The following is a 25,968-nucleotide window of genomic DNA, read 5'->3' on the forward strand; positions in this document are numbered from 1 at the left end:
TCAAGAGAATCATCCTCAGCTAAGTAGTGAGTTCAAGGCCAGTCTAGGTTAATCTTGACAACATAAGAAACTATCTAAAACCCTGGGTTTGGGTTCCCAGCTCAAAAAGAAGAAAAAAAAAAAAAAAGAAAAAAGAAACTAAAAAAAATTCAGTCAACTATTGCATATAATCAATGCAAATTAGAAAATTCAAGACTGGGGTTGGGGATTTAGCTCAGTGGTAGAGCGCTTGCCTAGGAAGCGCAAGACCCTGGGTTCGGTCCCCAGCTCCGGAAAAAAAAAAAAAAAAAAAAAAAAAAAAAAAAAAAAAGAAAATTCAAGACTATTTAGCTCACAACTTCTACTTTAAGCTAAAAGGAAACTAAATTAAATATATAATGATCACACCTAAGCAGTCATGAAAATTCAGACTTCAGGCTGGGTGTGGTGGTGCATGCCTTTAATCCTAACACTCAGGGGGTGAATTCAAGGCCAGCCCTGTCTACAAAGTAAGTTCCAGGGCAACCAGAGCTGTGTCAAGGAAAAGCCCTGTTTCAAAAACAAACAAACAAACAAACAAACAAAACAATTCAACCTTCACGAACAAAATAATGACCCCAGAATCGTGCCCTGAACTGAGATGGATGTTACAGATTTACTCATCTGAACCAAAAGCACAGGAGACTAACACAGTGATTGGTCAAGGATATGGCACCAACCAAGGACCAACATGTTTCTTTTTCTTTGTGAAATCTCTCTCCCTCTTCCTCTCTCTCTCTCCCTCCCCCTCCTCCTCTCCCCCCCTCCTCCCTCCCTCCCTCCCCCCTCTCGTCTGTATATAAATACCCAGACTCATTTTACTACCCACATGAAAATATGAGATAGAGAAGTAGTAGAAAAAAATTGGATGAGAAACCAGGCGTGGAGGTGTACCTTTAATCCCAGCACTCCTCGGAAGGCAGAGAAAGGTGGATCCCTGTCTTTGTGGTCAGCCTGATCTACAAAGCAAGTTCCAGGACAGCCAGGACTATATACAGACACACACACACACACACACACACACACACACACACACACACACACACACACACACGGAGGGAGGGAGGGAGGGAGGGAGGAGGGAGGGAGGGCAATCAAATGGGGACTGTGAGATGGTTCAACAGGTAAAGCCATTTGCCTCAAAGCCTGATGACTTCAGTTCAGTCTCCAGCATCCACACTGTAGGACAGAATGGACTCTTGAAAGTTGTCCTCTGACCTCCACAAGTGTCATGGCAAATACACAAAACAAATAAAATTTAATTTTTGAAAATCTAATGGGAAACATTACGAAACAATAAATTTCTTAAACTTAGTTTTAACAATAATAGCTGGTTTCATTAAAAACTGTTTGTTCTTTCAAAAGGGAAATTCAGAATTAGCTTTGGAAGTAAAAGGCAAGCAGAAGCACACTTGAACAGTATCTTATCACAGCAAATACACGCCTTCTGGCAAACTGTCTCAGAGTGGAGCACTAGCTGCACAATAATATTTCAAAGCAAAATAATCACATGCATTTCTGCTATAAACTGCAACAAGATAATTCAGTAACAAGTTCTTAAGAATCGTCCTAATCACCCAAATCTCCTCATTAGTAGCAAGCTGGCAACCTGTAATGCCGAGAAGCAGCAGCTTCACTGCCTTACCTTGAGCGCACAGAAGATGCAGGAATCGCCCATGCACTTGTGAGATGTGAGCTGCCGAAAGCTGCGGCGGAAGATGTCCAAGTGCCACAAAACCTTCCAAAACAGGGGAAACCTGTTATCCTACAAACGGCCTTGAACTATAAAGTCAAGAACTCAAGCAAACAGGGACTGACTGAAGAAAAAAAAAACCTTTATTCTCAGGACAAAAGCTCATTCTTATCATAGTAAAACAAGGCTCAAAATGATGAAGCATCAGGCTTGAGAAAGCTCAGTGGTGAGAGCACAGACTGTTCTTACAGAATCTGGTACCTAGCACCCACAGAAGACGGCTCCCAGAAACCTAGAACTCCAGCTCCATGGGGTCCAACATCCTTATCCGGCCTCCATAGACACACTGCATTCTTGTATACAAACCCACACACAAATGCACACACACACACACACACACACACACACACACACACACACACACACACGTGCATAAAACTTGTAAAACATTTTTTAAATCAAAGGAGGAAACTGGGATAAAGTAACTAACAAGAATGACAAATGAACATATTCTAGAAAAGCCATTCATTTGAACAGGAAATAAGTCACCTAGTGAAAACATCCTGTGACAAAAGTCAAATGTGATGTTAAAGAAGAAATTTGGGGATTAAAAGCTGTACAGTTGGACTAAGGGATTCTCCATGTGATAGAACACTTTAGCAAAGGTTCCATTTAAAGGAACAACTCACCAATAAATGGTACAAAATGAATGGTTTCGACAAGAAAAGGATGAAGAGCTTTACATTTATATTAGAAGTTTGAACCATAATGTAAAAATTTTACCCTTGTGACAATTCCTTAAGTCAATAGGATAAAAAAGTAATAGTGGGCTGCTAGGTGTGTGACACAAACCTCTAAGAGGCAAGTGGATCTCTGTGTTAAAAAGCTGCATTGGGGGCTGGAGAGATGGCTCAGCGGTTAAGAGAACCCGACTATTCTTCCAGAGGTCCTGAGTTCAATTCCCAGCAACCACACGGTGGCTTACAACCATCTGTAAAGAGATCCGACGCCCTCTTCTGGTGTGTCTGAAGACAGCTACACTGTACTTGTATATGATAAATGAATAAATCTTTAAAAAAAAAAAAGCTGCATTGGTTTACATGCCAAGTTCCAGGCCAGCCAGAGTGACAGAGCAAGATCTACCCCCCTCTGTGTGTCTGTATGTCTGTCTGTCTCTCTCTCTATCTCTCTCTCTGTGTATGTGTGTGTCTCTCTCTGTCTCTGTCTCTGTCTCTGTCTCTCTCTCTCTCTCAGTAATACCATAGGGCTAAGGAGATGGCTCAGTGGGTAAGAGCGCCCACATAAAAGCTAGGTGCACTCACATGCTCATGATCCCGGTGTTGAGCTCTCTGCCTAGCCAGCCTAACTGAAATGTTAGCTTCAGGTTCCCTGGTTCCCTAAGCAACCTTGTCACAAACATATACAGTACAGAGCAATAGATGACACTAATGTCTCCCCTGGCTCCATATACACCACACACACACATAAGTAAATAAGCAAACAAACAATGTAATAGCAACAGTTTTGAAAACATTAAATGGGGTTGGGGATGTAGAGATGACCCAGCAATTAAGAACTGGCTGCAGAGGCCTTACCCAAGTTCTATTCCCACAACCAAAAGACAGATCACCATTGTTTATAATGCCAGTCCCAGGGATCAAACTCCCTCTCTGGTCTCCACAGGTCTTGTCCCTATATGGTGCACACACACAGGAAGGCAAAGCATCCACACACATACAAATGAATTAACAAAAAATGTTTTTAAATAAAATAACCCGGGTTGGGGATTTAGCTCAGTGGTAGAGCGCTTGCCTAGGAAGCGCAAGGCCCTGGGTTCGGTCCCCAGCTCCGAAAAAAAGAACCAAAAAAAATAAATAAATAAAATAAAATAAAATAACCCTAATGTCTAAGAAAGTTTTCCTTGCTAGAAAGAAATGGCACAATACATCAAATAAATAAATAAATGGCCAAGCAGTGGTAGTGCTCACCTTTAATCCCAGCCTAAGAGGCAGAGGCAGTCTGATCTTTGACTTTGAGGCCAGCCTGGTCTACACAGAAAGTTTCAGGATAGCCAGGGCTACACAGGAAAACCCTGTCTTGAAAAACCAAAAAAAGAGGGGCTGAAGATATAGTTCTGTGGTGAAGAGCACTGGCTGCTCGTCCAGAGGACCCAGGTTCAATTCCCAGTTCTAGGACTTCTGACACCCTCAGATAGACATACATGCAGGCAAAACACCAATGAATAAAGTATATAGAATACATATACATTATATACAATATACATACACATATACACACACATACATACATATATATACATACACACACACACACACACACACACACACATATATAATACAATAAAGACAAAACAAAAAAGGAAAAATAATAGAGAGCCAGTTATGGGGTATACACCTTTAATCTGAGAATTTGGGAGGCAGAGGCTGTTAAATCTCGGTGAGTTCAAGGCCAGCCTGGTCTACATAGAGTTCTAGACCAACAGGGATACACGGTGAGATGTTATCTTTAAAAAGGGGGTGGGGGAGATTTGTGTCTGGAAAGATGGTGCAGTACTTAAAAGCATTTGCCACTCCCCCGGAGAACTCAGATTCAATTCCAAGCACCCACATGACAGCTTATAATTTCTGTAATTCAGGAGGCCCCTGGTCTCCAGAGTACCTATACTCACATGCAGACACACATGCCTATACATAGTTTAATAAAAATAATCTTTTGTGAAGAAAACAATAGTAAAACTGCTCTGGAAAACCAGGCCACAGCACACCTAGAGTTTCTACCACCTGAAAACAACACTAGATATCCTTGGAACTGGAGGACGTGCTGGTTGGCCGATCACTTGCTGCACAAGCAGAGGACCAGAGTTCAGATCCCTGGAATCCAGTAAATGTTGGGTGTGCATGGCAGCCCTGACTGTGATCTCAGTGCTAGGTAGGCAGAGATGGGGGATCGCCAAAGCCGACACTCACATGTGCACCCACACACACCAGAACAAAAGAGAGAGAGAGAGAGAGAGAGAGAGAGACTACTCTCAAGACACATTAATAATTCTTTACCATTCTCTCCAGTTCTATACTAGGTAACTGACATTCAAAAGGATAAAAAGCTTTGCCTAAAACCACACAGATAAACGTAAAATATGATCTGGGGAGCCCTCAAGTCTCACATTTGGAAGTCTGCAGATACAGCACTACCAACACGAAGAAGGAGGTGGGCTTACCTGTAGCGCGCTATTGAGGAAGCAGCTGTTTTGCCCTGGCTCATTGCTGAGGCCTTTGCTGGGGGCAATAGACATTGAGCTCCGAGGTGCAAACATTCCTTGAACGCTACCTCGGCCTCCAGAAAAGTAATTTCTTTTCCAAGACATTATTGTTCACATTAGCCCAAAAGTGGGGGAAAGGGGGCTTTATATCTTTTTGGCAAGGGACCCGTGTCTTTTGCAGTCCTCAAACATCACATCTGTAAACTCAGGGAATTCAGGTGTCTCCTTAGAGCCAGGTGCCAAAGCTGCCCTTCACCGGCCCACTGTTCAAAATGTAACTAGGCACACGACCAATGCAGAGACGTCCTTAAGTCCTGCTTCCTTCTCTGTTGCTGAAACTGCCTCCCTAAAGTCCTGGTGGGACAGACGGAATCTTCAAGACAACAGCGGCCAGGACCAAGCAAGCTTGTTCTTCAGCCCTCTTTACAGTGCTTCTGGAGGACTGAAGACTGAAGGAAGGGGCAGGAACCCAAGGCACTCCTCATCCTCTTGGGGCCGTGGCTCATCATCTTCTAGGACACAAGCTCTAACAAGCGGGGACGTCGTCTGGGTCCCTTCTCGGTAGGACTGCTGCTGCTGTTTCGCTACACCACCTTTCAGCTGTATCCCAAGTTCCTTCTCTCCTCTCTACCAGACCTTCAGAAAGCCTCTTCTCTTTTCTTCTGAGACCAGAATAGCCAGCTGTGCCTGAGAGCTTTAACAGAAAGAAAAAAATCAAAAGCTTACGTCATTTAATGACTCTACTGGCTTTGCACAGTTCTGCCAAGATCAACGTTGCCTCACCTCTCAGTATAAACTTGAAACCTTGACAAACAATGCAGAGAGAGAGGTGTGTGGGGGGTTGACCAGAAACAAAAAGGAAATGCCAAAAAAAAAAAAAAAAAAAAAAAGTAAAAAAGAAATGCGGACAGCTTCACTTTCATGGAAAACTTCTCTTAAATTTTGAAGATGAAAGCTGAACTGGACTAAAATAAAAGCCAAGCACAAACTTTCCAGAATGAAGCCAAGAAAGAACAAAAACAACAAAATCACTGAGACAGCAAACACCAAGCAAGGAAGCCTGTCTTCTGGGTGTTGGTATTAAAGCACGTTTTTGAAGGTGCCGTCCATGCACGGTTATGAAATCCTAGTTACAGGTGGGAAGTGCATCAGCAGTCTGGACTCCATTCTAGCGAAATGAGGCTCCATCCCAGAGAATCCCTAGTGGTCACTAGACCACATGTCCTCAATATCCAGTCCTTTCTGTCTTATCTGTTGCCTTGTTTGACTGATTTGACTAATTAATATTTTGCCAGAGGAGCAGAGAAATAATTTGAGTTATAAATCACTTAATCTTGAAATTATCTACAGGGGCATAGAACAAGAGGTCATCCACTGACCAATCTTTGGCTTCAACTAACCAAAATGTCTGTGAGGCAACAGTGAGTGTTATCAAGTCAAATAGCTTCCCTCAGGAAGCACCTGAGAGACAGGGTCTCACCATGCTGGCCTGAACTCTCTATGTAGACCTAGCTCGCCTCAAACTCAGAGCACTAGGATTAAAGGTGTGTGTCAACCTTGTCCAGCACAACTTTCAGGAGTCAGTTCCCTCCTTCCACCAGGTAAGTTCTCGGTATCAAACCCAGGTCATTAGGTTAGGCAGCAAATGCCTTTACCCTCTGAGTCATCTCAATGATTCACACGTCTATTGAGATGGGGTCTTAATGTGTAGTCCTAGCTGGTCTGGAACTTACTTCCCTCTGTGAGCTCAAACCTGCAGCAACCCTCCTCCCTGTCACAGTGCTGACATTATAGACAGTGTAACCACACCTGGCCCAAGTGCTGAATTTCACGTCTCAAGCCTCCCTTTAAAATCCACTATATATATATGTGTGTATATACACACACACATATATATATACATATATATACATATATATATATATACATACTATGTATACTATACACACACACACACACACACACACAAAGATGGGCCAGGTGTCGGAGCAGGCGCCACTATCCCAGTGTCCAAGAGGCAAGGCAGAGATTTACGTCTGAGGTCAGCTGAGCCTAAAGCAAGACTATCTTAAAAAAGTTATACAAATTAAAAAGAAAATGCTCAAAAGGCTGAGTGTGGTGACATAATCTCAGCACTCAGGAGCAGGGGCAGGCAGCTCTCTGGGAGATAAAGGCCAACATGGTCCACATAGTGAGGTCAGCTAGGGTTACATAGTGAGACCCTGCCTAAAACAAAAAGCAAACAACAACAACAACAATTAAAATCAGCAGGGGAGGCATGGTGAGCTCCAGAACAGCCTGGACTACATATCAAAACCCTGCTTCAATCAAACAAACAAAAAGCAAAATTCTTTGAGGTTTTAATCATTATTTGAAGAACGGATCTGATGGTGTCCTCAGTGTGTCCAGTAGAAAAGCTGAGGCACAGGAGTATTAATAGATTGCATAAGACCATCCTTCCCCTTCTCTACATTCCTGAGTTATTTATAACCTTCAGAATGCTCACGCCACAATTAAAGTATCGAGTTATACGTTATAAGGTCATTCTATTTACTATGTTCTTAGTATTTTCCTTTTGTCTCATACAGTATCAGTCATGTATCATGTGACTACATAAGCTACAACACTGTTCATACAGTATCAGTCATGTATCCTGTGACTATATAGGCTAGAACACTGTTCATACTATATAGGCTAGAACACTGTTCATACAGTATCAGTCATGTATCCTGTGACTATATAGGCTAGAACACTGTTCATACAGTATCAGTCATGTATCCTGTGACTATATAAGCTAGAACACTGTTCATACAGTATCAGTCATGTATCCTGTGACTATATAGGCTAGAACACTGTTCATACAGTATCAGTCATGTATCCTGTGACTATATAGGCTAGAACACTGTTCATACAGTATCAGTCATGTATCCTGTGACTATATAGGCTAGAACACTGTTCATACAGTATCAGTCATGTATCCTGTGACTACATAAGCTAGAACACTGTCTAGTATCCAGTGTATGGTGACGCTACACGACACCCTTTATCTGATCTTCACAATAGCCATGAGGTAGACACCAGTACTTCAGCTTTACAGAGAACAAACAGGGACTTAAAGACGTCAACTCGCCTAACTGGTATGTGGCAGAGCTGGAATTGAGTGGCTGTAATATTTGTCACTTAATTATGTATCTTATCATAGTATCCCCAAAGTCCCCATCATAAAGACTATCAGCATCTGTTGTTTGTTGATTAATGGAGAACCAGGAGGAACCCACATCTCCAACAAGACTGTAAGACCCTTACTTCTCCACAAATCCCTCGTGAGCACTACACTCAAGGCCACTAAGCAACTTCCAACAAGCCGTGCAGCATTCCTTCAGCTCAACTGCTGCAAAGGAATGACAAGCGCCTCGCCTCCACTTGGCTCACAGCAGAAGGAACTTGGCAGGCAGGCGGGGTTTTCAATATCCACGGGAGGCACTCACTGAAGCCCCGCCTGCCCTAGGACACATGCCCAAGCACAGAGAGCAAAGGAAAGACAGACAGTGGCAGAAAGGACTCACAGGCTCTGAATGGCAGCATTATGTAGGGAAAGCAGTAAGCTCTTACACTAGTTAGGTATGTCAGAAACTAAAGGCACAGCCAAAAAACAACAAAGGCAAGAAAGGCAGTCAAAATGGTTTAGGCAAACACTGATGGCAAAGACATTCCACTCCAAAGGAAATGCTTGCTCTAGGTCTAGCACTAACCCATATCATCGTTCTCTGGTATTGTCTACTGCAGGTACACCAGAATAGAAATGCTATTTCTAGCTGCAGGACCCTAATAATGTTTTTAAAGATAAAAAACTTTAGGCAATACTGAATTACTTCAGTATTAAAGAACATTATGGGGTTGGGGATTTAGCTCAGTGGTAGAGCGCTTGCCTAGGAAGCCAAGGCCCTGTGTTGGTACCCAGCTCAAAAAAAAGAACCAAAAAAAAAAAAAAAAAAAAAAAAAAGAACATTATGTCTGCCACTCATCCTCAAAGGCTCAGAAAGCAAAGAATATACATACACAAACACATACAAACAGAATACATAGGTAAAAACACAGAACATGTTAACAACAGATGCCTCTCACTGAAGAGCACAGGAATGGCAGGCCAGGGAAACACCTCAGCTGGCAGAGTCTGCCCACCATGCACAGGCTGGGACCCATCCCTAATGCTGCCTGAGTAACGTGCCTATAACCCAGGCACTTGAGAGGCAGAGGCAGAAAGGTCAGGAAAGTCATCCTTAACTACATAGAAAATTTTAGGCCAGACTGGACGACGTGAGATCCTATTTCAAAAAAAAAAAAAAAAAAAAAACAGTGTATGAAAACAGTGTATGAGATTTCATCTTACTATTTCTTATAACTTCTCTGTAAACTTTATATTTAAGTTAAGAAAAAAAGGTTGGCAATCTCAAAATTAGAGGGAAAAGACAATTACAACAAATACAGTTGTGAGGATCTGGGGGCATGGCTGAGTCTGAAAAGTGCTGGCAGCATCAGGACCTGAGTTTGGTCCCCAGCACCAGGGAAGAGGAGACAGACAGACAAGAGTACACACCCCTGGGACATCCTAACCGACTCGTCGCTCAAAGACAAGGTGGACCAGCAGCTGAGGGTGGCTCCTGAGCACCAGAAGACATGTTAGGAGAGTATGATGTCATCACAGGGACGAATGCAGTGATCCAACCCACAGAGGCCTCGGCTAGAGCGGAGGACAGAAGACAGTGCTCTACTTCCATTTCCATACTTTTGTGTTTAATTCATTTTAGGTTTAATTCCAGGCAGATTATCCAGGACAGGATCCTGAACTTCATCCTCTGAGTCCGTAGAGCAAATATAGCATCTACTTCACTAAATGACTGAGACGATGCAACGGCATGAAAATGAAGGATTGATTCAGTAAGAAGTGAACTGTGAATCCTGAGTCAGACTCCAAAGCTGAACCAATACTGACCCTCTTGCCTCTCACAAATCATTATTCTGCAGGTCATGGTGGTCACAGAGACCCTATCACCACCCCATCCCATATCCTTCACGTTAGGTATTTCTGAACACGGACCTCAGTACATGGAGCTGTTACTCTATAGAGTTGTAGATAATATTTATGAAATGAAATCACTGCAGGTTCAGTTGAAATAGAAAATGCAACTATAATTACCATTCCAGAATCTTATAAAATTCTGATTCTCTAAATAAGTCACTAAAATCCATCAGAAATAAGATATAGGTGACTCTTAAAAAAAACTTATAAACAGAATCAAATATTTATTTCCTTCTAACTCAAGCTTGACAATACAGATAAGCATCTACAGCCATCTCTAAAGGCCAACTGTTTGTTGCTTATAGGCTGGCTATCAGAAACTCCCGAGTGAACAGTTACCTCACTGAACAATATCCTGAGGGCTGAACTTTGGCATCAAATTAGTCCATCATGTACAAAAGGAACAATTAGAATATTACATACAGAATATCATGTTTTCATAAGAAGCTAGCTGTCACTGTCAAGCAACTTGTCTGAAGCCAGCTAAAAAGAGAATAAACAGAGCAGAAAACATGTTTCGCTTTGTTATAGGCAGAGAGGCATAGGCAGGCTACTTGGCTCTTTTCTGTAAAGCCTCACAGTTCCACAGAACTTTCCCAACCTTGATGGAAGACAGTTAAGTACAAAGAGGAGCGTACTGGACTAGGTTTACAGCTCAGTAGGTAATAGAGTTTGCTCTGCAAACCTAAGGATCTGAGTGTGAATCACCAGCACCTACCTAAAAAAGCCAGGCATGGCCTCACAAGCCTGAAATCCCAGCATCAAGCAGCAGAGACAGACAGATCCCACGAATTCAACAGCCAGCCAACCAGCTAGTCTAGCCAAAACACCAAACAATTCTTACCGCTGAGTTCTATCCCAGAACCCACGAGATTCCCACAAATTGTCCTCTGACCTCTACTAGGGCAAGACAAATGCATACCCAGACATACATACACACATGCAATACATTAAAGATCTTTTTCAAAAGTGCAGGTTCAGCTTGGCAGTGGTGATGCACACCTTGGATCCCAGCACTTGGGAGGCAGAGGCAAGCTAATTGAGTTTAAAGCCAGTGTAGTCTACAGAGTGAGTTCTAGGACAGCCATGACTACAGAGAAACCCTGTATGGGAAAAAAAAAATGTAGGCTCTACACTAGGTGAGGTAATGTAAGCCTTGTAATACTAGCACCTGTGACAGAGGAAAATTAGGAGTTCAAGGTCGTCCTCACCTATACTGCAAGTCCAAGCTCAGCCTGGGCTATGCGAGGTCTCTTCACCCTCTCCATACACAAGTATATAATATTATATATGTGTGTGTGTATTCAAAAGAATAATACATACAAAACACTTAAAGAGTTCAGGTAGTTCCGGGGTTGGGGATTTAGCTCAGTGGTAGAGCACTTGCCTAGCAAGCGCAAGGCCCTGGGTTCAGCCCCTAGCTCCGAAAAAAAAGAAAAAAGAAGTAGTTCTGGGCTGGAGAGATGGCTCAGAGGTTAAGAGCACTGTCTGCTCTTCCAGAGGTCCTGAGTTCAATTCCCAGCAACCACATGGTGGCTCACTACCATCTGTAATGAGATCTGATGCCCTCTTCTGGCCTGCAGGCATACATGCAGGCAGAAAGCTGTATGATGTATACATAATAAATAAATAAATGTTAAAAAAAAGAAAAGAAAAAGTAGTTCCACAAATAATAGCTATGGCTGTCTCACACACACACACACACACCTGTAATAGCTATGGCTGTCTCACACACACACCTGTAATAGCTATGGCTGTCTCACACACACACACCTGTAATAGCTATGGCTGTCTCACACACACACCTGTAATAGCTGTGGCTGTCTCACACACACACCTGTAATAGCTATGGCTATCACACACACACCTGTAATAGCTATGGCTGTCTCACACACACACACACCTGTAATAGCTATGGCTGTCTCACACACACACACACCTGTAATAGCTATGTCTGTCACACACACACACCTGTAATAGCTATGGCTGTCTCACACACACACACCTGTAATAGCTATGGCTGTCTCTCACACACACACACCTGTAATATCTATGGCTGTCTCACACACACACCTGTAATAGCTATGGCTGTCACACACACACACACACACACACACACACACACACCACACACACACACCTGTAATAGCTATGGCTGTCTCACACACACCTGTAATAGCTATGGCTGTCTCCCACACACACACACCCACACACACACACACACCTGTAATAGCTATGGGCTGTCCCACACACACACACCACCTGTAATAGCTATGGCTGTCTCACACACACACACCTGTAATAGCTATGGCTGTCTCACACACACACACTATGGCTATCTCACACACACCAGCTATGGCTGTCCACACTGTCACACACACACACACACACACACACACACACACACACCACACACACACACCTGTAATAGCTATAGCTCTCACACACACACACACCTGTAATAGCTATGGCTGTCTCACACACACACACCTGTAATAGCTATGGCTGTCTCACACACACACCTGTAATAGCATGTAATAGCTATGGCTGTCTCTCACACACACACACCTGTAATAGCTATGGCTGTCTCACACACACCTGTAGCTATGGCTGTCTCACACACACCTGGCTGTGGCTGTCACACACACACCTGTAATAGCTAACGCTCTCTCACACACACACACACACACACACACACACACCTGTAATAGCTATGGCTGTCTCACACACACACACCTGTAATAGCTATGGCTGTCTCACACACACCTCTAAGAAAAAAAATCCCAAGAAAGTGGGGCATGGTGGCACATGCCTGTAATCTCAGTACTTACGAGTTAGAAGCAAGAAGATAACTGTAAATTCAAGGCCAGCCTGATGTACCATAGCAAGATCCAAACAGGGCTATACAGCAAGACCCTACCTAATAACGCCAGCCCAAGAAAAGCATTTTTAATTATTCTGCAGATGTGCCCAGTGTTTTGCTGGACTGTTCTCTTCCCACACCCATCTTCCCAGTGCTCCTACCTAATGCCAGCATCACTTAGAGGCAGCAACTCACTCTGACAGGGTCTAATGATGGTCACACCTTATAAAGAGCAGTCACTTAGATTCAGTCACTCTCTTGGGGCCAATTGGGAGAGTAAGATCAGTGGGAGGGGAGGAGGGCAGGGTGAATATGATCAAAACATATTATACGCGTGTATCAAAGTGTCATAATGAAACCCATTAATGTGTGATTAACATATACTAATAAAAATTTTTCCCAGGACTGGGGCGTACACCTTTAATCTCAGCACTCAAGAGAAAGAGGCAGGTGGATCTCTGGGAGTTTGAGATCAGCCTGGTCTGCATAGAGAGTTCCAGGGCAGCCAGAGCTATATAACAGAGAGGCCCTTTCTAAAAATATAAAAACGTAAAATGTTTTACACATATTTTAAAACATGTATATTGAATAATGTATAGTTATTTATTAAGTTAATTTAATATAATTTAATATAAATTATTAAATATTTATGTTTAGTAATTTATAAATATCTTTTAAATGTTTATAAAAATTTATTTTTAATTACTTCCTACAGATTCTCTTTTTAAAATGTAGACAGCATATAGGATTTCTCCCTCCCAGAACCTCATTAATTAGGTTGTACAAGTCTAACCTTCACAGTGCTTTATTAGAATATAATTAAAAAGCTACAGATGCTTAATACTTCTTGAAGAAAAGTTAATGAATTGGGCAATGGTGGTGCATGCCTTTTACCCCAAGACTCAGGAGGCAGAGACAGTTGAATCAAGGCCAGCCTGGTCTACTGAATGAGTTCCAGGACAGCCAGGGCTACAAAGAGAAACCCTATGCATGTGTTTGACAAAATCCTGTAAAACAAACCAAACTTTTTCCTGGCTAGAGGTAATTCGGTGACAGATACGACCAATCAACTCTTTAGCTCTTCCCCAGGCTCCAACCTAAATCATATCTTATGTTGCCAACAAGTCTATGGAGGAAAGATATTCTGGCCAGTAAGACAAACACCATGGTTCTTTCCTAACCACACTGCCAATAGTAGCAAACGAGTAACAGGTTGAAAGAAGAGAGTTTCAGGCAATTTATTTGGCCACTGGAAAGCAAAAAAATAAAAATGAATTCTGTAAATTTACCCCATATAACCTCTGGTTAAATCACTAAGAACCAAAGATGTTTTTTCTTTCCTAATTTTTTAAATCACTGAGGAATGCTTTTATAATTTAGATACTTGACTACAACTATGAATTCTTTTACAAACCTAGGTTATTTTGCACAATAATGAGAATATAATGGCAGTGTCAACAAGAGGAAAATAGGAGAGGAAGCCAATGAGAGCGGCAGCCTGACTCATGTCTGTCATGAGAACACTGGCACGGAATGGTACAAGCAACTCCAGTGTGAGAAAGCAAGCAAGCACGTGACTGGGAAGGAAGGTGACAGAGAATACAAAGCAAGAATCAGAAAGAGCACAAACAAAGCTCTCTCTTCAGTGACAACAGTCAAAACCGGGAGATACGGAAATCTACCCTAAAAAGTCTTTCAGATTCTCAAAACTCTAGCATTTGAGTCAGCTCAAATGTTGACCCCACCACCTACAAGGAGTGGGAGTGGCCTTCCATAGTGGCTCTTTCACTGTAAAACTGGAATAATGGTAGCAACTACTTAAGTGAACATCCCTGGACAGAGCATGTCCTTAGCTCTTAAAAAGGGGGGTCATTTTCCTCATACTGCAAGGGGGCAAGGGGAAGAGGACAGAGAGAAGGTCTACCTATGCGTGATAAGGAAAAATACTAACAGGGTTATAGTGGGAATTAGAAATATATGGTTCTACTTAGCATAGAACTGAGGAGATCAAGAAATTATTATTGTACAAGTACAACCTCCACTTGAAAAGCAGACTCAAAGCAACAAAATCTCAGTAAGTGCTCCCCACATTGCTAGTAGCACTTCTACAGAACCCGAAGCTTTTCAAGAATTTAAATGCAAGTACGCAAACACACACGCACATACATGCACACACACACATATGCTCATGCATGCATCCCACTACTTCTTAGACGAAGGTCAAAATATACAATACAAGGAAATAATCACATTATGAAATACCGTTCAAGTGGCATTAGAATGACCTGAGCATCAAATATAAAACATTTTATTTTCAAAGGATCAAAATAGCTCACATCCGAAGGAACAGGTCTAGTGTCCGAATCTAACTTCCTCGGGTTCTCTCTAGAAGGAAGGGTCTGCCACTCTAAAATACTTCCTGAATACAAACCACTTCCCAGAATGACAACGTACTGCCAAAGTCTAAAGGAATTTTACCAAGAACATTCTAGTGATAGAAAAGGAAAATCTCTCTGCTTCTGGAAATAATGTTACTGCACAAGTTAGCCACAAAACAGGCCCTCTGTTACTTCCTTAAGCCATGTACTGAGTTTGAAAAATAGACACAGAGAGTACAAGCTTCTAACAAATAATTTACCGGAAGTCAGAGCACTGAACCTACACTCTTGAAACCTGTAAACCTTCCCTTAAATTCTAACAAGTGCATATATATGCATGCATGCATGTATGTATGTATGATGTATGTATGCATGTTATGTCAGAGGAGGAAAATAAAATCTCCAAATTTAATATCTGGTTGGGGAAAGGGCAGAAAAAAGACAACATAAAAAGTCTCCTGAAAATTGAGTTCAAAACTCAATTCCAAAATAAACAATTATGGGGGGAGGGTGTGGACTGGAATAACTTCACAAACACTAAAACACTACCCAATCATTGTATCCTCCCTCTACACAACTTTAATATAACTACAATGCTTACCAGACAACCCATTCGAGCTCAGCAAAAAACTTGAAGCACTCACAAGGGCATTTGTGGGGCAAGTGGCACAGGAATGGAACAGAGGCAAGGGTACAGAGGGAGGAGACAGAGCAACAATGGGAAACTGTTCATCTAACCACAAAGGCACAGAACAGGATATCAGGGATAAAACAATTTTTTTGCCAACTACCAAGAGCAATTCATTGAGAAGCTAAACTGAAGGAATCAACCATTCAGGACAGACTTCACTGGAGGCTTTTAACAACAATATGAGGCTGCTTTCTCCAAAGGCATTCTCAGACGCAAGGTCATCAAAACACAGGGTTTGCAGGGGGGCAGCTGCTTCCAAAGGGCTGGTCCTAAAAGAACCCTTTGTGTGGTGTCTGTGAGAAGACACCTTTGCAGTACCCTAGAGAATCACCAAAACAATGCTGCCCGAATCAGTTCAAAATCCCAAGACTATCCGCAGTGAAACCATTTTAATGGGCAAAAGTCTTCTGTCTTAAACATTAAAATGGGCCACGCTAAAAGAAATTAGGGAATTCTGTGAATTTAAATTCTTTAAACTAACCTGCTGGGTTTGTCGGTCGATTTAAAACAACCTGAATCTAAAGGCTGTTCCAGCTAAGATCTTCACACCTCTTTAGGGAGCTGCGGCTGGGTGCCCCCCGAACCATGGCATCAGTCCAACAGAGCTGGCTTCTGCTGGCAGGGCATAAAGGCCCAGGGGCCAGCAGGCAGGCTTCTATGTGTCACTCTGCTATTAAACAGCTTTACTGAAACCAGTTGCTTTATTAAGCAACTGAGGAAAACTCAATCAGCAAAAATTCTTGCCATTTATGAAAGTTGGCTATATTTCTATACCTTGAGAGAAAATACTTGAGGTCACTAAAACAAGATTTAATTAAAGTTTATTGGTAAAATTAAGCAACTATGGACACTGCCCAAAACTAATTAAGCTTACATTTTAATAATATGCTTAAAGTAAAGTAGTCCTCTGGCAGCACAGCAAGTACCAAGTTTAAAAGAAAAAGATCCTGCTTCTCTTGCTCACTATTGGTATTCTAACCAGGTCTTCTCATTCCTAGTGCCAAGGCACAGAAGCACTGCAAAAGCGCAGACTTCTACTGATCAGTGCTAAATGGAAAAAAGCTGCCTACAGTGTATTTGTTCTTTTCTCTACAAGAAAATACCTGACAAAGCAAAGTGAGAAAAACTACTTTGGATCACAGCAGGAAAGGCTTAGCTGGAGAAGCATGGACAACAGTCACACTGCAGTGGTCAGTCACCAGAAGCAGAGAGCGGGCAAGCTCTTCATCTCAATCCAGACCCCTAAGGCATGGCGCTGCCCACATTCAGAGTGGCACTGCCTTTTAAACCTTTCTGAAAACACTTTCATAGACATACCTTTAGGTGTGCGATTCCAATGGTAATTCTAAATCCACACAGGTTGACAATGAAGATTAATATTAAATATTAGAGGTTGGAGAGATGGCTCCCTGGCTGCTCTTCCAGAGGACCTGGGTTCAATCCCTAGCACATAGATGGCAGCTCACAACCATCTGTAATTCCATTCTCAGGGGACCTGACGCTCTCTTCTAACCTGTACAAGTAGTGCACTCAGTTCATACACATACACATATAAGCTAAACATCTATGCACCTGAAATTAAAGTAAAGATTAATTTTAAAAACATATTAACTATCAGGAATATAAAAGGTAGCCCTCCAAAGTCATTATGACATAGTATAGAGCCCAGCATGGTGGCACACACCTTTAATCCCAGCACTTCGAGTCCAGCTAACATAGTGAGACCCTGTGTCCATTTATTTAAAAATGGTATAGAGGCTGGAGAGATGGCTCTGTGAGAGCACTGACTGTTCTTCCAGAGGTCCTGAGTTCAAATCCCAGCAACCACATGGTGGCTCACAACCCTCTGTAATAAGATCTGGTGCCCTCTTTTGGTATGCCTGAAGTACAATGTACTTATAGATAAAAATGGTACAGAGCTGCAGCTGGGGGCGTAGGTCCTGCCCTTGACATGAAGAACCTGAGATCAATGCTCAGAACAGAACACTAACAACTCCGGAAGGGCACTGACCCTGCAGGGCATTTCTATCCCCTCAGGAGATCTAGTGGAACTGCCTAGTGGATTTGCCTAGCGGGGTTTAGTAGGTTTTTTCCTTACAGTTTTTCTTTCATCTTTGATTCTAATGTTCATAAAACCAATCCCCTCTGCTTGCCTCATGCAAACTCTAGATTGAAGGGCTGCCTGCAGCCACCCAGATGGCTCAGACACAGTCGCTGGTCACACAAGTTGGATAACCTGCATTACAGTGAAGTCAGTCTTAACACTCAGTGATGATGAGGAGGAGGATGTTTTTAATTTAAGTGTTGCTTGATTCTAGAGTTACAAAAAGAAGACAAAATCTTTAAACTGCTGTGATTTTTGTCTACTGAAAGAAGATACGCAAGTGACAAAAAAAAGAGTAAAATTAGATAAACTTAATTTCATCAAAATTAAAGCTTGGGACTGAAGAGAGAGCTCCAGAGTTAAAGTGCACACTATTCCTACAGAGGGCCCAAGTTTCTTACAGCCACCGTAACTCTATGCCAACCTGTGGGCCTTCATCTTTTTGGGAATTGCATATCAGATATTCTGCATATCAGATATTTGCACTATGATTCCTAACAGCAGCAAAATTACAGTTATGAACTAGCAATGGAACAATTTTATACAATTTTACTGTTGAGGTCACAACAACATTAGGTATTAAAGTGTTGCAGCATTCGGTGGATAATCACTGCTCTAGCAGATCTGACACCCTCTTGTGGCCTCCAAGGGAACCTGCACTAGCTCACATATAGCCCATACACACACACACACACACACACACACACGCGCGCGCGCGCGCAAAATTAAAAATAAACTCTTTAAAATTAGAACTATTAAAAAAAAAAAAAAGAAAAAAGAAAAAAAAAAAGGGGGGTTGGGGATTTAGCTCAGTGGTAGAGCGCTTGCCTAGCAAGCGCAAGGCCCTGGGTTCGGTCCCCAGCTCCGAAAAAAAAAAAAAAATTAGAACTATTAAGGTGGTCAGAATGGCATACACCTTTAATTCCAGCACTTAGAAGGCAAAAGGCAAGGCAAGAAGATCTCTTGAGTTCAAGACCAGCCCAGTCACACATTGAGTACCAGGACAGCCAGGGCTACATCAAGAGACCTTGTCTCAAAATAAATAGTTGGATATATGGATACTTAGCTACATAAAAAAAGATACATAGAAAAATGAGTGGATGAATAAATAAATAAATTTGTCAAATAAAAATAGTATATTCATAAAATAAATATTTTCTAGTCACTATAGAAATGCTACAAAAATGAGCCTATTAAGTGAAAGAATGAACCTTACTAAGTGAAGAACCCAATCTACACATTACAGACTGCACTTACACGAAGTATCCAGAATAGACCAGCACACACACACACACACACACACACACACACACACACACACACACACACACTCACACACACACACACAGATTCCTGGTTGTCTCAAGCAGTCTGAGTGTGTTAAGGAGACAAGCTGCTAATAATATGTGCAGTATTTCATTGTACAGAAGTGCAATCATTTTAAAAGTGACTGTGGGAACAGCCATTCTGCATACAGTAAAAGCACTCAACTGTACACATTAAACACGTGTATTATATAACATGTGAATTATATCTCAATAAAGCTGTTTTTTACCCAACAGTTTTCCTTTTTACAAAACAAGATACTCTTTGTTTCATGTCTGTGGATTAAATTAGGTCTCCATAAACAACAGCAGCTGCCACCTGGTTAAACTGGATGGCTTCAAATACTTGGCAAACAACTGTGCAGGGCAAACAAGCTCTGTTTGTGTGTGTGCCAATTTCCAATAACTGTTTTTAAAGAATATGTAGGAAGATCAGACGGTGCATTCTTATTTGTTTTGCTATTGTCATTTAAAGAAGAGATTGCAATCATAATTTCCCTAACCAAGAAGTCAGTATCGCTATTATGTATTACACAGTCCATGGTAGCTGAAGGAAAATAATCCACTCTGATTTTAAAAAAGAAAACGGCTGAATATGTACGGAACAGGTACACAGCAAATGTCAGACTAGTCTTGGGTTGAGGTAGAACAGATGAACAAGGCAGTTTGAGTGATGCTTGCTAGACACACCCTGCTCAATAATTACAAACATTCTACTTCATGTTTGTAAAAATTCCCTCTATTTATTGAGAGTATTTCCCTAGACTATTCAGAGGCCAAATGAAAACCATCTGATAAACAATCTGACCATATCCAGGCTAGCAGACACAGGGAGCTGAAGAGCACGAGAGCCTGGTGTGACAGAACCCTGGCCTTGGGATGCTGAGGCGAGGAGATGGTGAGGCCAGATTACCTAGCAAAACCAAGAAAGAGAATAAGGGAGGGAGAAAGAAAGGTTTTGTTTGTTTGTTTGCTTTCTCCTTTTTTTTTTTTTTTTCTTTTTTTTTTTTTTTTTTTTGGTTCTTTTTTTGTTTTTGTTTTTTTCGGAGCTGGGGACCGAACCCAGGGCCTTGCGCTTCCTAGGCAAGCGCCTACCACTGAGCTAAATCCCCAACCCCCTGCAGTCTTTTTTCTTACTCTGTGTGTGTGTGTGTGTGTGTGTGTGTGTGTGCAACAGACAGAGAGAATACACACCTATGTCATGGCAGGTGAACAGAGGTCAGAGCGCAACTTGCAGGAGTCAATTCTCTCCTTGTAGACTCCAGGGATGGAACTCAGATTGTGAGACTGGACATCAAGCACTTTTTCCTGTTCAGCCATCTAACTGGCTTCTATTCTTTAAATCAAATATATATATATATATAGATCCATGAGGTTAAACACTATAAGGCTTACACAATCAGATAAATGTAATCTTTACAAATTGTGTATAAAAAAATTCCAGTTCTTTAGGGTACACTGAAAACCTTGCCGTTATCGAACACTTATTTAATTTTCAAATTCTTACTTACATTTATGTTGTGCATGTATGCACATGTGTGCACAGAGGACAGAGATAGATTCTCTCCTTCCACCGCACACATCCAGACAATCAAACATGAGGCTCAGCGGCAACACCGTGCACACTCCTGAGCCACTTCATTGTTTCCCTTACTCAATTATTTTGGAAACATTGTAAAAGCCACAGAGGATCAAGGAGTTTGCTGTGAAACAGTGTATCCTAGAAATGGCAGAAGCTACACCCAGGAAGTCTAAATGACTGCCTAAAACAGGAGCTAAGCAAGAACACCAAGAGCCATGCTAATGTGAACAGGGCAGGACCTTAACCCTACACAAAACAACTATAGGAAGAGGAAAGGGCTCAGTGGCTATGAGCACTGGCTGCTCTTCTGGAGGACCCAGGCTCACTTCCCAGTACCCAGATGGCAGCTTACAACTGTAACTCCTGTGACGGAGGATCTGACACCTTCTCACAGACATACATGCAGTCAAAACACCAATAAGGAAGGCTGACAGTGGGAGAAATACTCTTCCCCAGGCAAGAGCATACCAATTAGTTATCCAATACCAAATCTTCAGTCCTGAAAACATATAAATATCATATATGATATATATATATATGGTATATCTATACATACATATATATACATGTATGTATATAACAAAAAAGATTAACAAAAAAAGAGGCACTTTTCAAAGAAAACAAGGAGGGTATATTGAGAGGGTTTTAGGGGGCAAGAAAGGACAAGGAGGAATTGATGGTGTAATTATAACCTCAAAAAATAGAAGGGGCTGGAGAGATGGCTCAGCGGTTAAGAGCACCGACTGCTCTTCCAGAGGTCCTGAGTTCAATTCCCAGCAACCACATGGTGGCTCACAACCATCTGTAAAAGAGATCCGATGTCCTCTTCTGGTGTATCTGAAGACAGCTACAGTGTACTTATATATAATAAATGAGTAAATCTTCAAAAAAAAAAAATAGAAGAAATAGATAAAAACAGAAAAAGCAAACTTTCAACTTCATTTCTTTTATAAATATGATACCCATACTTTTTTAAAAGTCTAATGCCAGCTAGTGGGAGGTGGAAACAGGAAGGTGAGGAGATTAAGGTCAGCCTCAGCTACATACAAAGCTCATACAGAACCACCCTAGACTATATGGACATTGTCTGAAGTAAGAAAGAAAAGAGAGAGAGGGCGAAGAGGTGCCAGGAAGGTAGGTTGGTGGGGAAAGGCACTTGCTCCCATGCCTGACAACCTAAGTTCAATATCTGGAGCTCATTCGATAAAGAGAATCAATCCCAGTAAGTCGTTTACTAACCTCCATAGAGACTCCACAGCATGTCTGCCCATGTACACACAGACATGCACCCCAAAAATTAATAATAATAATAATAGTTTTTTTTTCTTTTTTTCGGAGCTGGGGACCGAACCCAGGGCCTTGAGCTCGCTAGACAAGAGCTCTACCGCTGAGCTAAATCCCCAACCCCATAATAATAGTTTTTTAACAACTTATTTTATTTTTATTTTATGTGCATTGGTGTTTTGCCTGCACCCTTATCTGCATAAGGGTGTCAGATCTTCTGGAACTGGAGTTTCAGACAGTTGTGAGCTGCCAATGCAGGTGCTGGGAATTGAACCTGGATCCTCTGGAAGAGCAGCTAGTGCTGAGCCATCCCTCTAGCACTCAATAAAGATATTTTTAAAGCACAGAAAAATAATAAAATAAAGTGAATAGGCTGTGGTAAGACACACTAGTAATCCCAGAACTTGGAGGTTTCATCCAAAGGATCATAAATTCAAGGCCAGCTGCTACTAAATAGTAAGACTTTATCTCAAAAAAAAAAAAAATGTTTTAAGTACATATAAAAATTTTGGGGCTGGAAAGATAGCTCAGTGGTTAAGAGCACTGACTACTCTTCCAGAGGTCCTAAGTTCAAATCCCAGCAACCACATGGTGGCTCACAACCATCTGTAATGGGATCTGATGCCCTCCTCTGGTGTGTCTCAAGACAGCTACAGTGTACTTACATATAACAAATAAGTAAGTATTTTTAAAAACATTCTTGGGGGTTGGGGATTTAGCTCAGTGGTTAGAGCGCTTGCCTACCAAGCGCAAGGCCCTGGGTTCGATCCCCAGCTCCGAAAAAAAAGAACCAAAAAAAAAAAAAAAAAAAAACATTCTTGGAAGTGTGAGGATTAAAAAAAGACTAAGGTTGAAGCAGCAGAAAGCAGTCCACTGTGACAAGTGGTCTGCACAGAATCAGCATAAACACAGGGAGCTATGAAGTGACCAATACTTCAGTATCACTGCTGAAGGCAGCAACCACCAATGGATGACAGCATGGACGCAAAACTGTCCTTAAGCCTCAGGATGCCCACACTGAAACTGCACATGACAGCCCTAGAATACTCGTATAAGCTTATTTTGAGCCATGTACAAATGAGCCATGCCTGCTAAGACTTTCCTAGAAAAAATATGAGTATTTAAAATTTTCCCAGAAAAAGCTTAAGTATTTTATACTCTCCCCCCAAAACTGAAAACTACATTTGGTTGCCGTCCTGACTGTACAGTAGCCTGTCATATTTCTCTTCTATAATGAACTCTTATCTTCTTTCTTTCACTTCAAAACTAGTAGGTGTCTGACATCTATCCTAAGACATATCAGCTAGAGACGAGGTGCAACTACTGGTTCTGTGTGCTTTTAAAACACCTCTAAAGCTGGGCAGTAGTGGTGGACGACTTTAATCCTAGCACTTGGGAGGCAGCGGCAGGCAGATCTCAGTGAGTTCAGAGCCAGCCTGGTCTACATAGTGAGTTCCAGACAGCCAAGACTACACAAGCAAGACCCTGTCTCAATCAAACAAACAAACTCTAAGACAATCCAACACTGAGCTTTCCATCTACCCATTAAATGTCTTAAACCTTTACTTATCTATCAATGTGTGTGTATGTACACACATATACATGCCATGGTAATGTATGTGTGTGCACATACACATGCCATGCTGCACATGTGGAGGTCAGAGGACTTCTCTCCTACTACATGGGTCCTAGGAATCAACTTGGGTCATCAAGCTTCACCCCAAACTCTTTTACCCACTGAGCCATCTTGCCAGCCCTATCTTAAATACTGTGATCCATTAAATGTTTAGCGATCAGCTACTAAAAACCAAGCATAGTGTTACTATCTAAGAAACAAAGATGTTCAAGATTCACTAATGAAAAAGTAGACTAGAGATGGGAATGAAGTGCCTTGGAAAATCCGTAACAACTTTTGACGGAAGTATTATCTGAACTTGACCCTGATTTGTCTTTGTCACTCCTTCCTGGGAGAGAAGCTCTACATTTTTGGAATTTCCCCAATGATTCAAGTATCCAGCATGGCTTTGCCCTTGTTTTTGTGGAACCCACTGGGTTTGTACTGACTCACACGTACACTCACCAGGCCAAGGTTAAGGCCGGCAACATTGCAAAGACCAATCACATGGTTGCAGCTTCGACCCATATATCAGCCTTGGGACTACAGAAGTCGAGAATCTAAGTAAACCTCCATGTGGCCAGTCAATTTAATCATGGTTACCAAATGAGGCTCAGATAAAAGTTGCAAACTGGGACAGTAAACTCCCAGACTGATAGTATACGCTCCCATGACAGAAAGACAGCACGTTCTAAGGACAGGGTCAATGAATGGACAGTCATCAACCAGCCCTATCAAGTCTGTTTCTGTCTTCTCACCCTTTAAATAATTAGCCAATAAAGGTAATCTTGCCTGAGTAGGATAATATAAAACATCAAAAACAATTCAATCTGTCATTGTCCTTTAGGTTTACAGGAGGCAGCAACATCTAGAATGTCTGACACCCAGTAGACAACATAGAGACCAAATCAAGGGGATAACTGAAGAATTAGTAATCAATACAGAGCCCATTGGAGTCTGGTATGAATTAGACTTTATTGAAAACCCTTTTATGCCTGAGGTAGAATTTGTGTGAAAGATGCTTTTTCCTGCAGTTTGATGTCAACAGGGCTAACCTTTAACCAACACGAAGTCATAATATATACTTGAGACGACAGGTAGGCCAATTACCATGATCTGATTGTCATACGTTGTATATGTATACTGTGTGTATTACTGTACCCACAAACATTACAGTCACTATGTGTCCATTAATACATGGACCATGTTGGCCTCAAATTTAGAATCCTCACAGAGATCTGCCAGCCTCTACCTCCCAATCCTGAGATTAAAGGCCTGTATGACCATGTACAACTTGTGCAATTCTAAAACACATCTTTTGAGAAATCAGATTGTACAGCTAGAGAACAAGAAATTAAAAATATTATCTATAGGGGACTGGAGAGATGGCTCAGTGGTTAAGAGCACTGACTGCTCTTCCAGAGATCCTAAGTTCAATTCCCAGCAACCACATGGTGGCTCACAACCATCTGTAATGGGATCCAAGTCCCTCTTCTGGTGTGTCTGAAGACAGCAACAGTGTACTCATATACATAAAATGAATAAATAAATCTTAAAAAAATATCATCTATCAAGTATTAAAAGGTTTGAAAAACAGAATTAAGAAATTACCGACAAGAGGTGGAGTCATCACTCAGTTGATGGATGGAGTGCTTGTCCAGAATGTACAAAGCCATGGTTCCAATTCCCAGCAGGTACTCTATCTACAGACTGTCTCGGAAATTAAATGAAATAAAGGTGATAGGTATTGTGAATAGAGGGCTATAAATGTTATGCTATTTTTGTAGTTTTAAATTTTTTCACTACCATCTCTATCACAAATCCTATGTTTCCCATCTAAATGGTTTTCAAACCATTTTCAAATCTGTCTACCTTCCTTGGAATGCTCTTAACTTTGTCAGTGTTCATTTATGCCAGCACTTAGATATGTTTCTAACCTAGTACAAAAATACATAGGGACTAATACTTACATCACCCGGATAAATTCCTGGAATACAATTGAAGGTGTTTTCAGCACCCACAGAGCATGAGCAGCTTCTGACTAACCATGGCTAC

The 25,968-nt window shown here is 41.6% G+C and overlaps 1 protein-coding gene across 1 annotated transcript in view; it reads right to left on the reverse strand.

Moving 5' to 3' along the window:
• The window catches only part of Usp54 (ubiquitin specific peptidase 54), a 71,282-nt gene extending 55,166 nt beyond the window's left edge, over positions 1–16,116 (reverse strand). Inside the window, exons 1-3 of the mRNA XM_032917446.1 lie at positions 15,914–16,116; positions 4,950–5,685; positions 1,664–1,756 (exon numbers count right to left, since the gene is read on the reverse strand). Of these exons, the coding sequence (XP_032773337.1) occupies positions 1,664–1,756; positions 4,950–5,096 (240 nt within the window). The 5' untranslated portion in view covers positions 5,097–5,685; positions 15,914–16,116. The remainder of the gene's footprint in view (positions 1–1,663; positions 1,757–4,949; positions 5,686–15,913) is intronic.
• Between the last annotated feature and the right edge of the window lie 9,852 nt (positions 16,117–25,968).

The sequence above is a fragment of the Rattus rattus genome, chromosome 12 (assembly GCF_011064425.1).
Source record: "Rattus rattus isolate New Zealand chromosome 12, Rrattus_CSIRO_v1, whole genome shotgun sequence".
In the NCBI taxonomy this organism is placed as follows: Eukaryota; Metazoa; Chordata; class Mammalia; order Rodentia; family Muridae; genus Rattus; species Rattus rattus.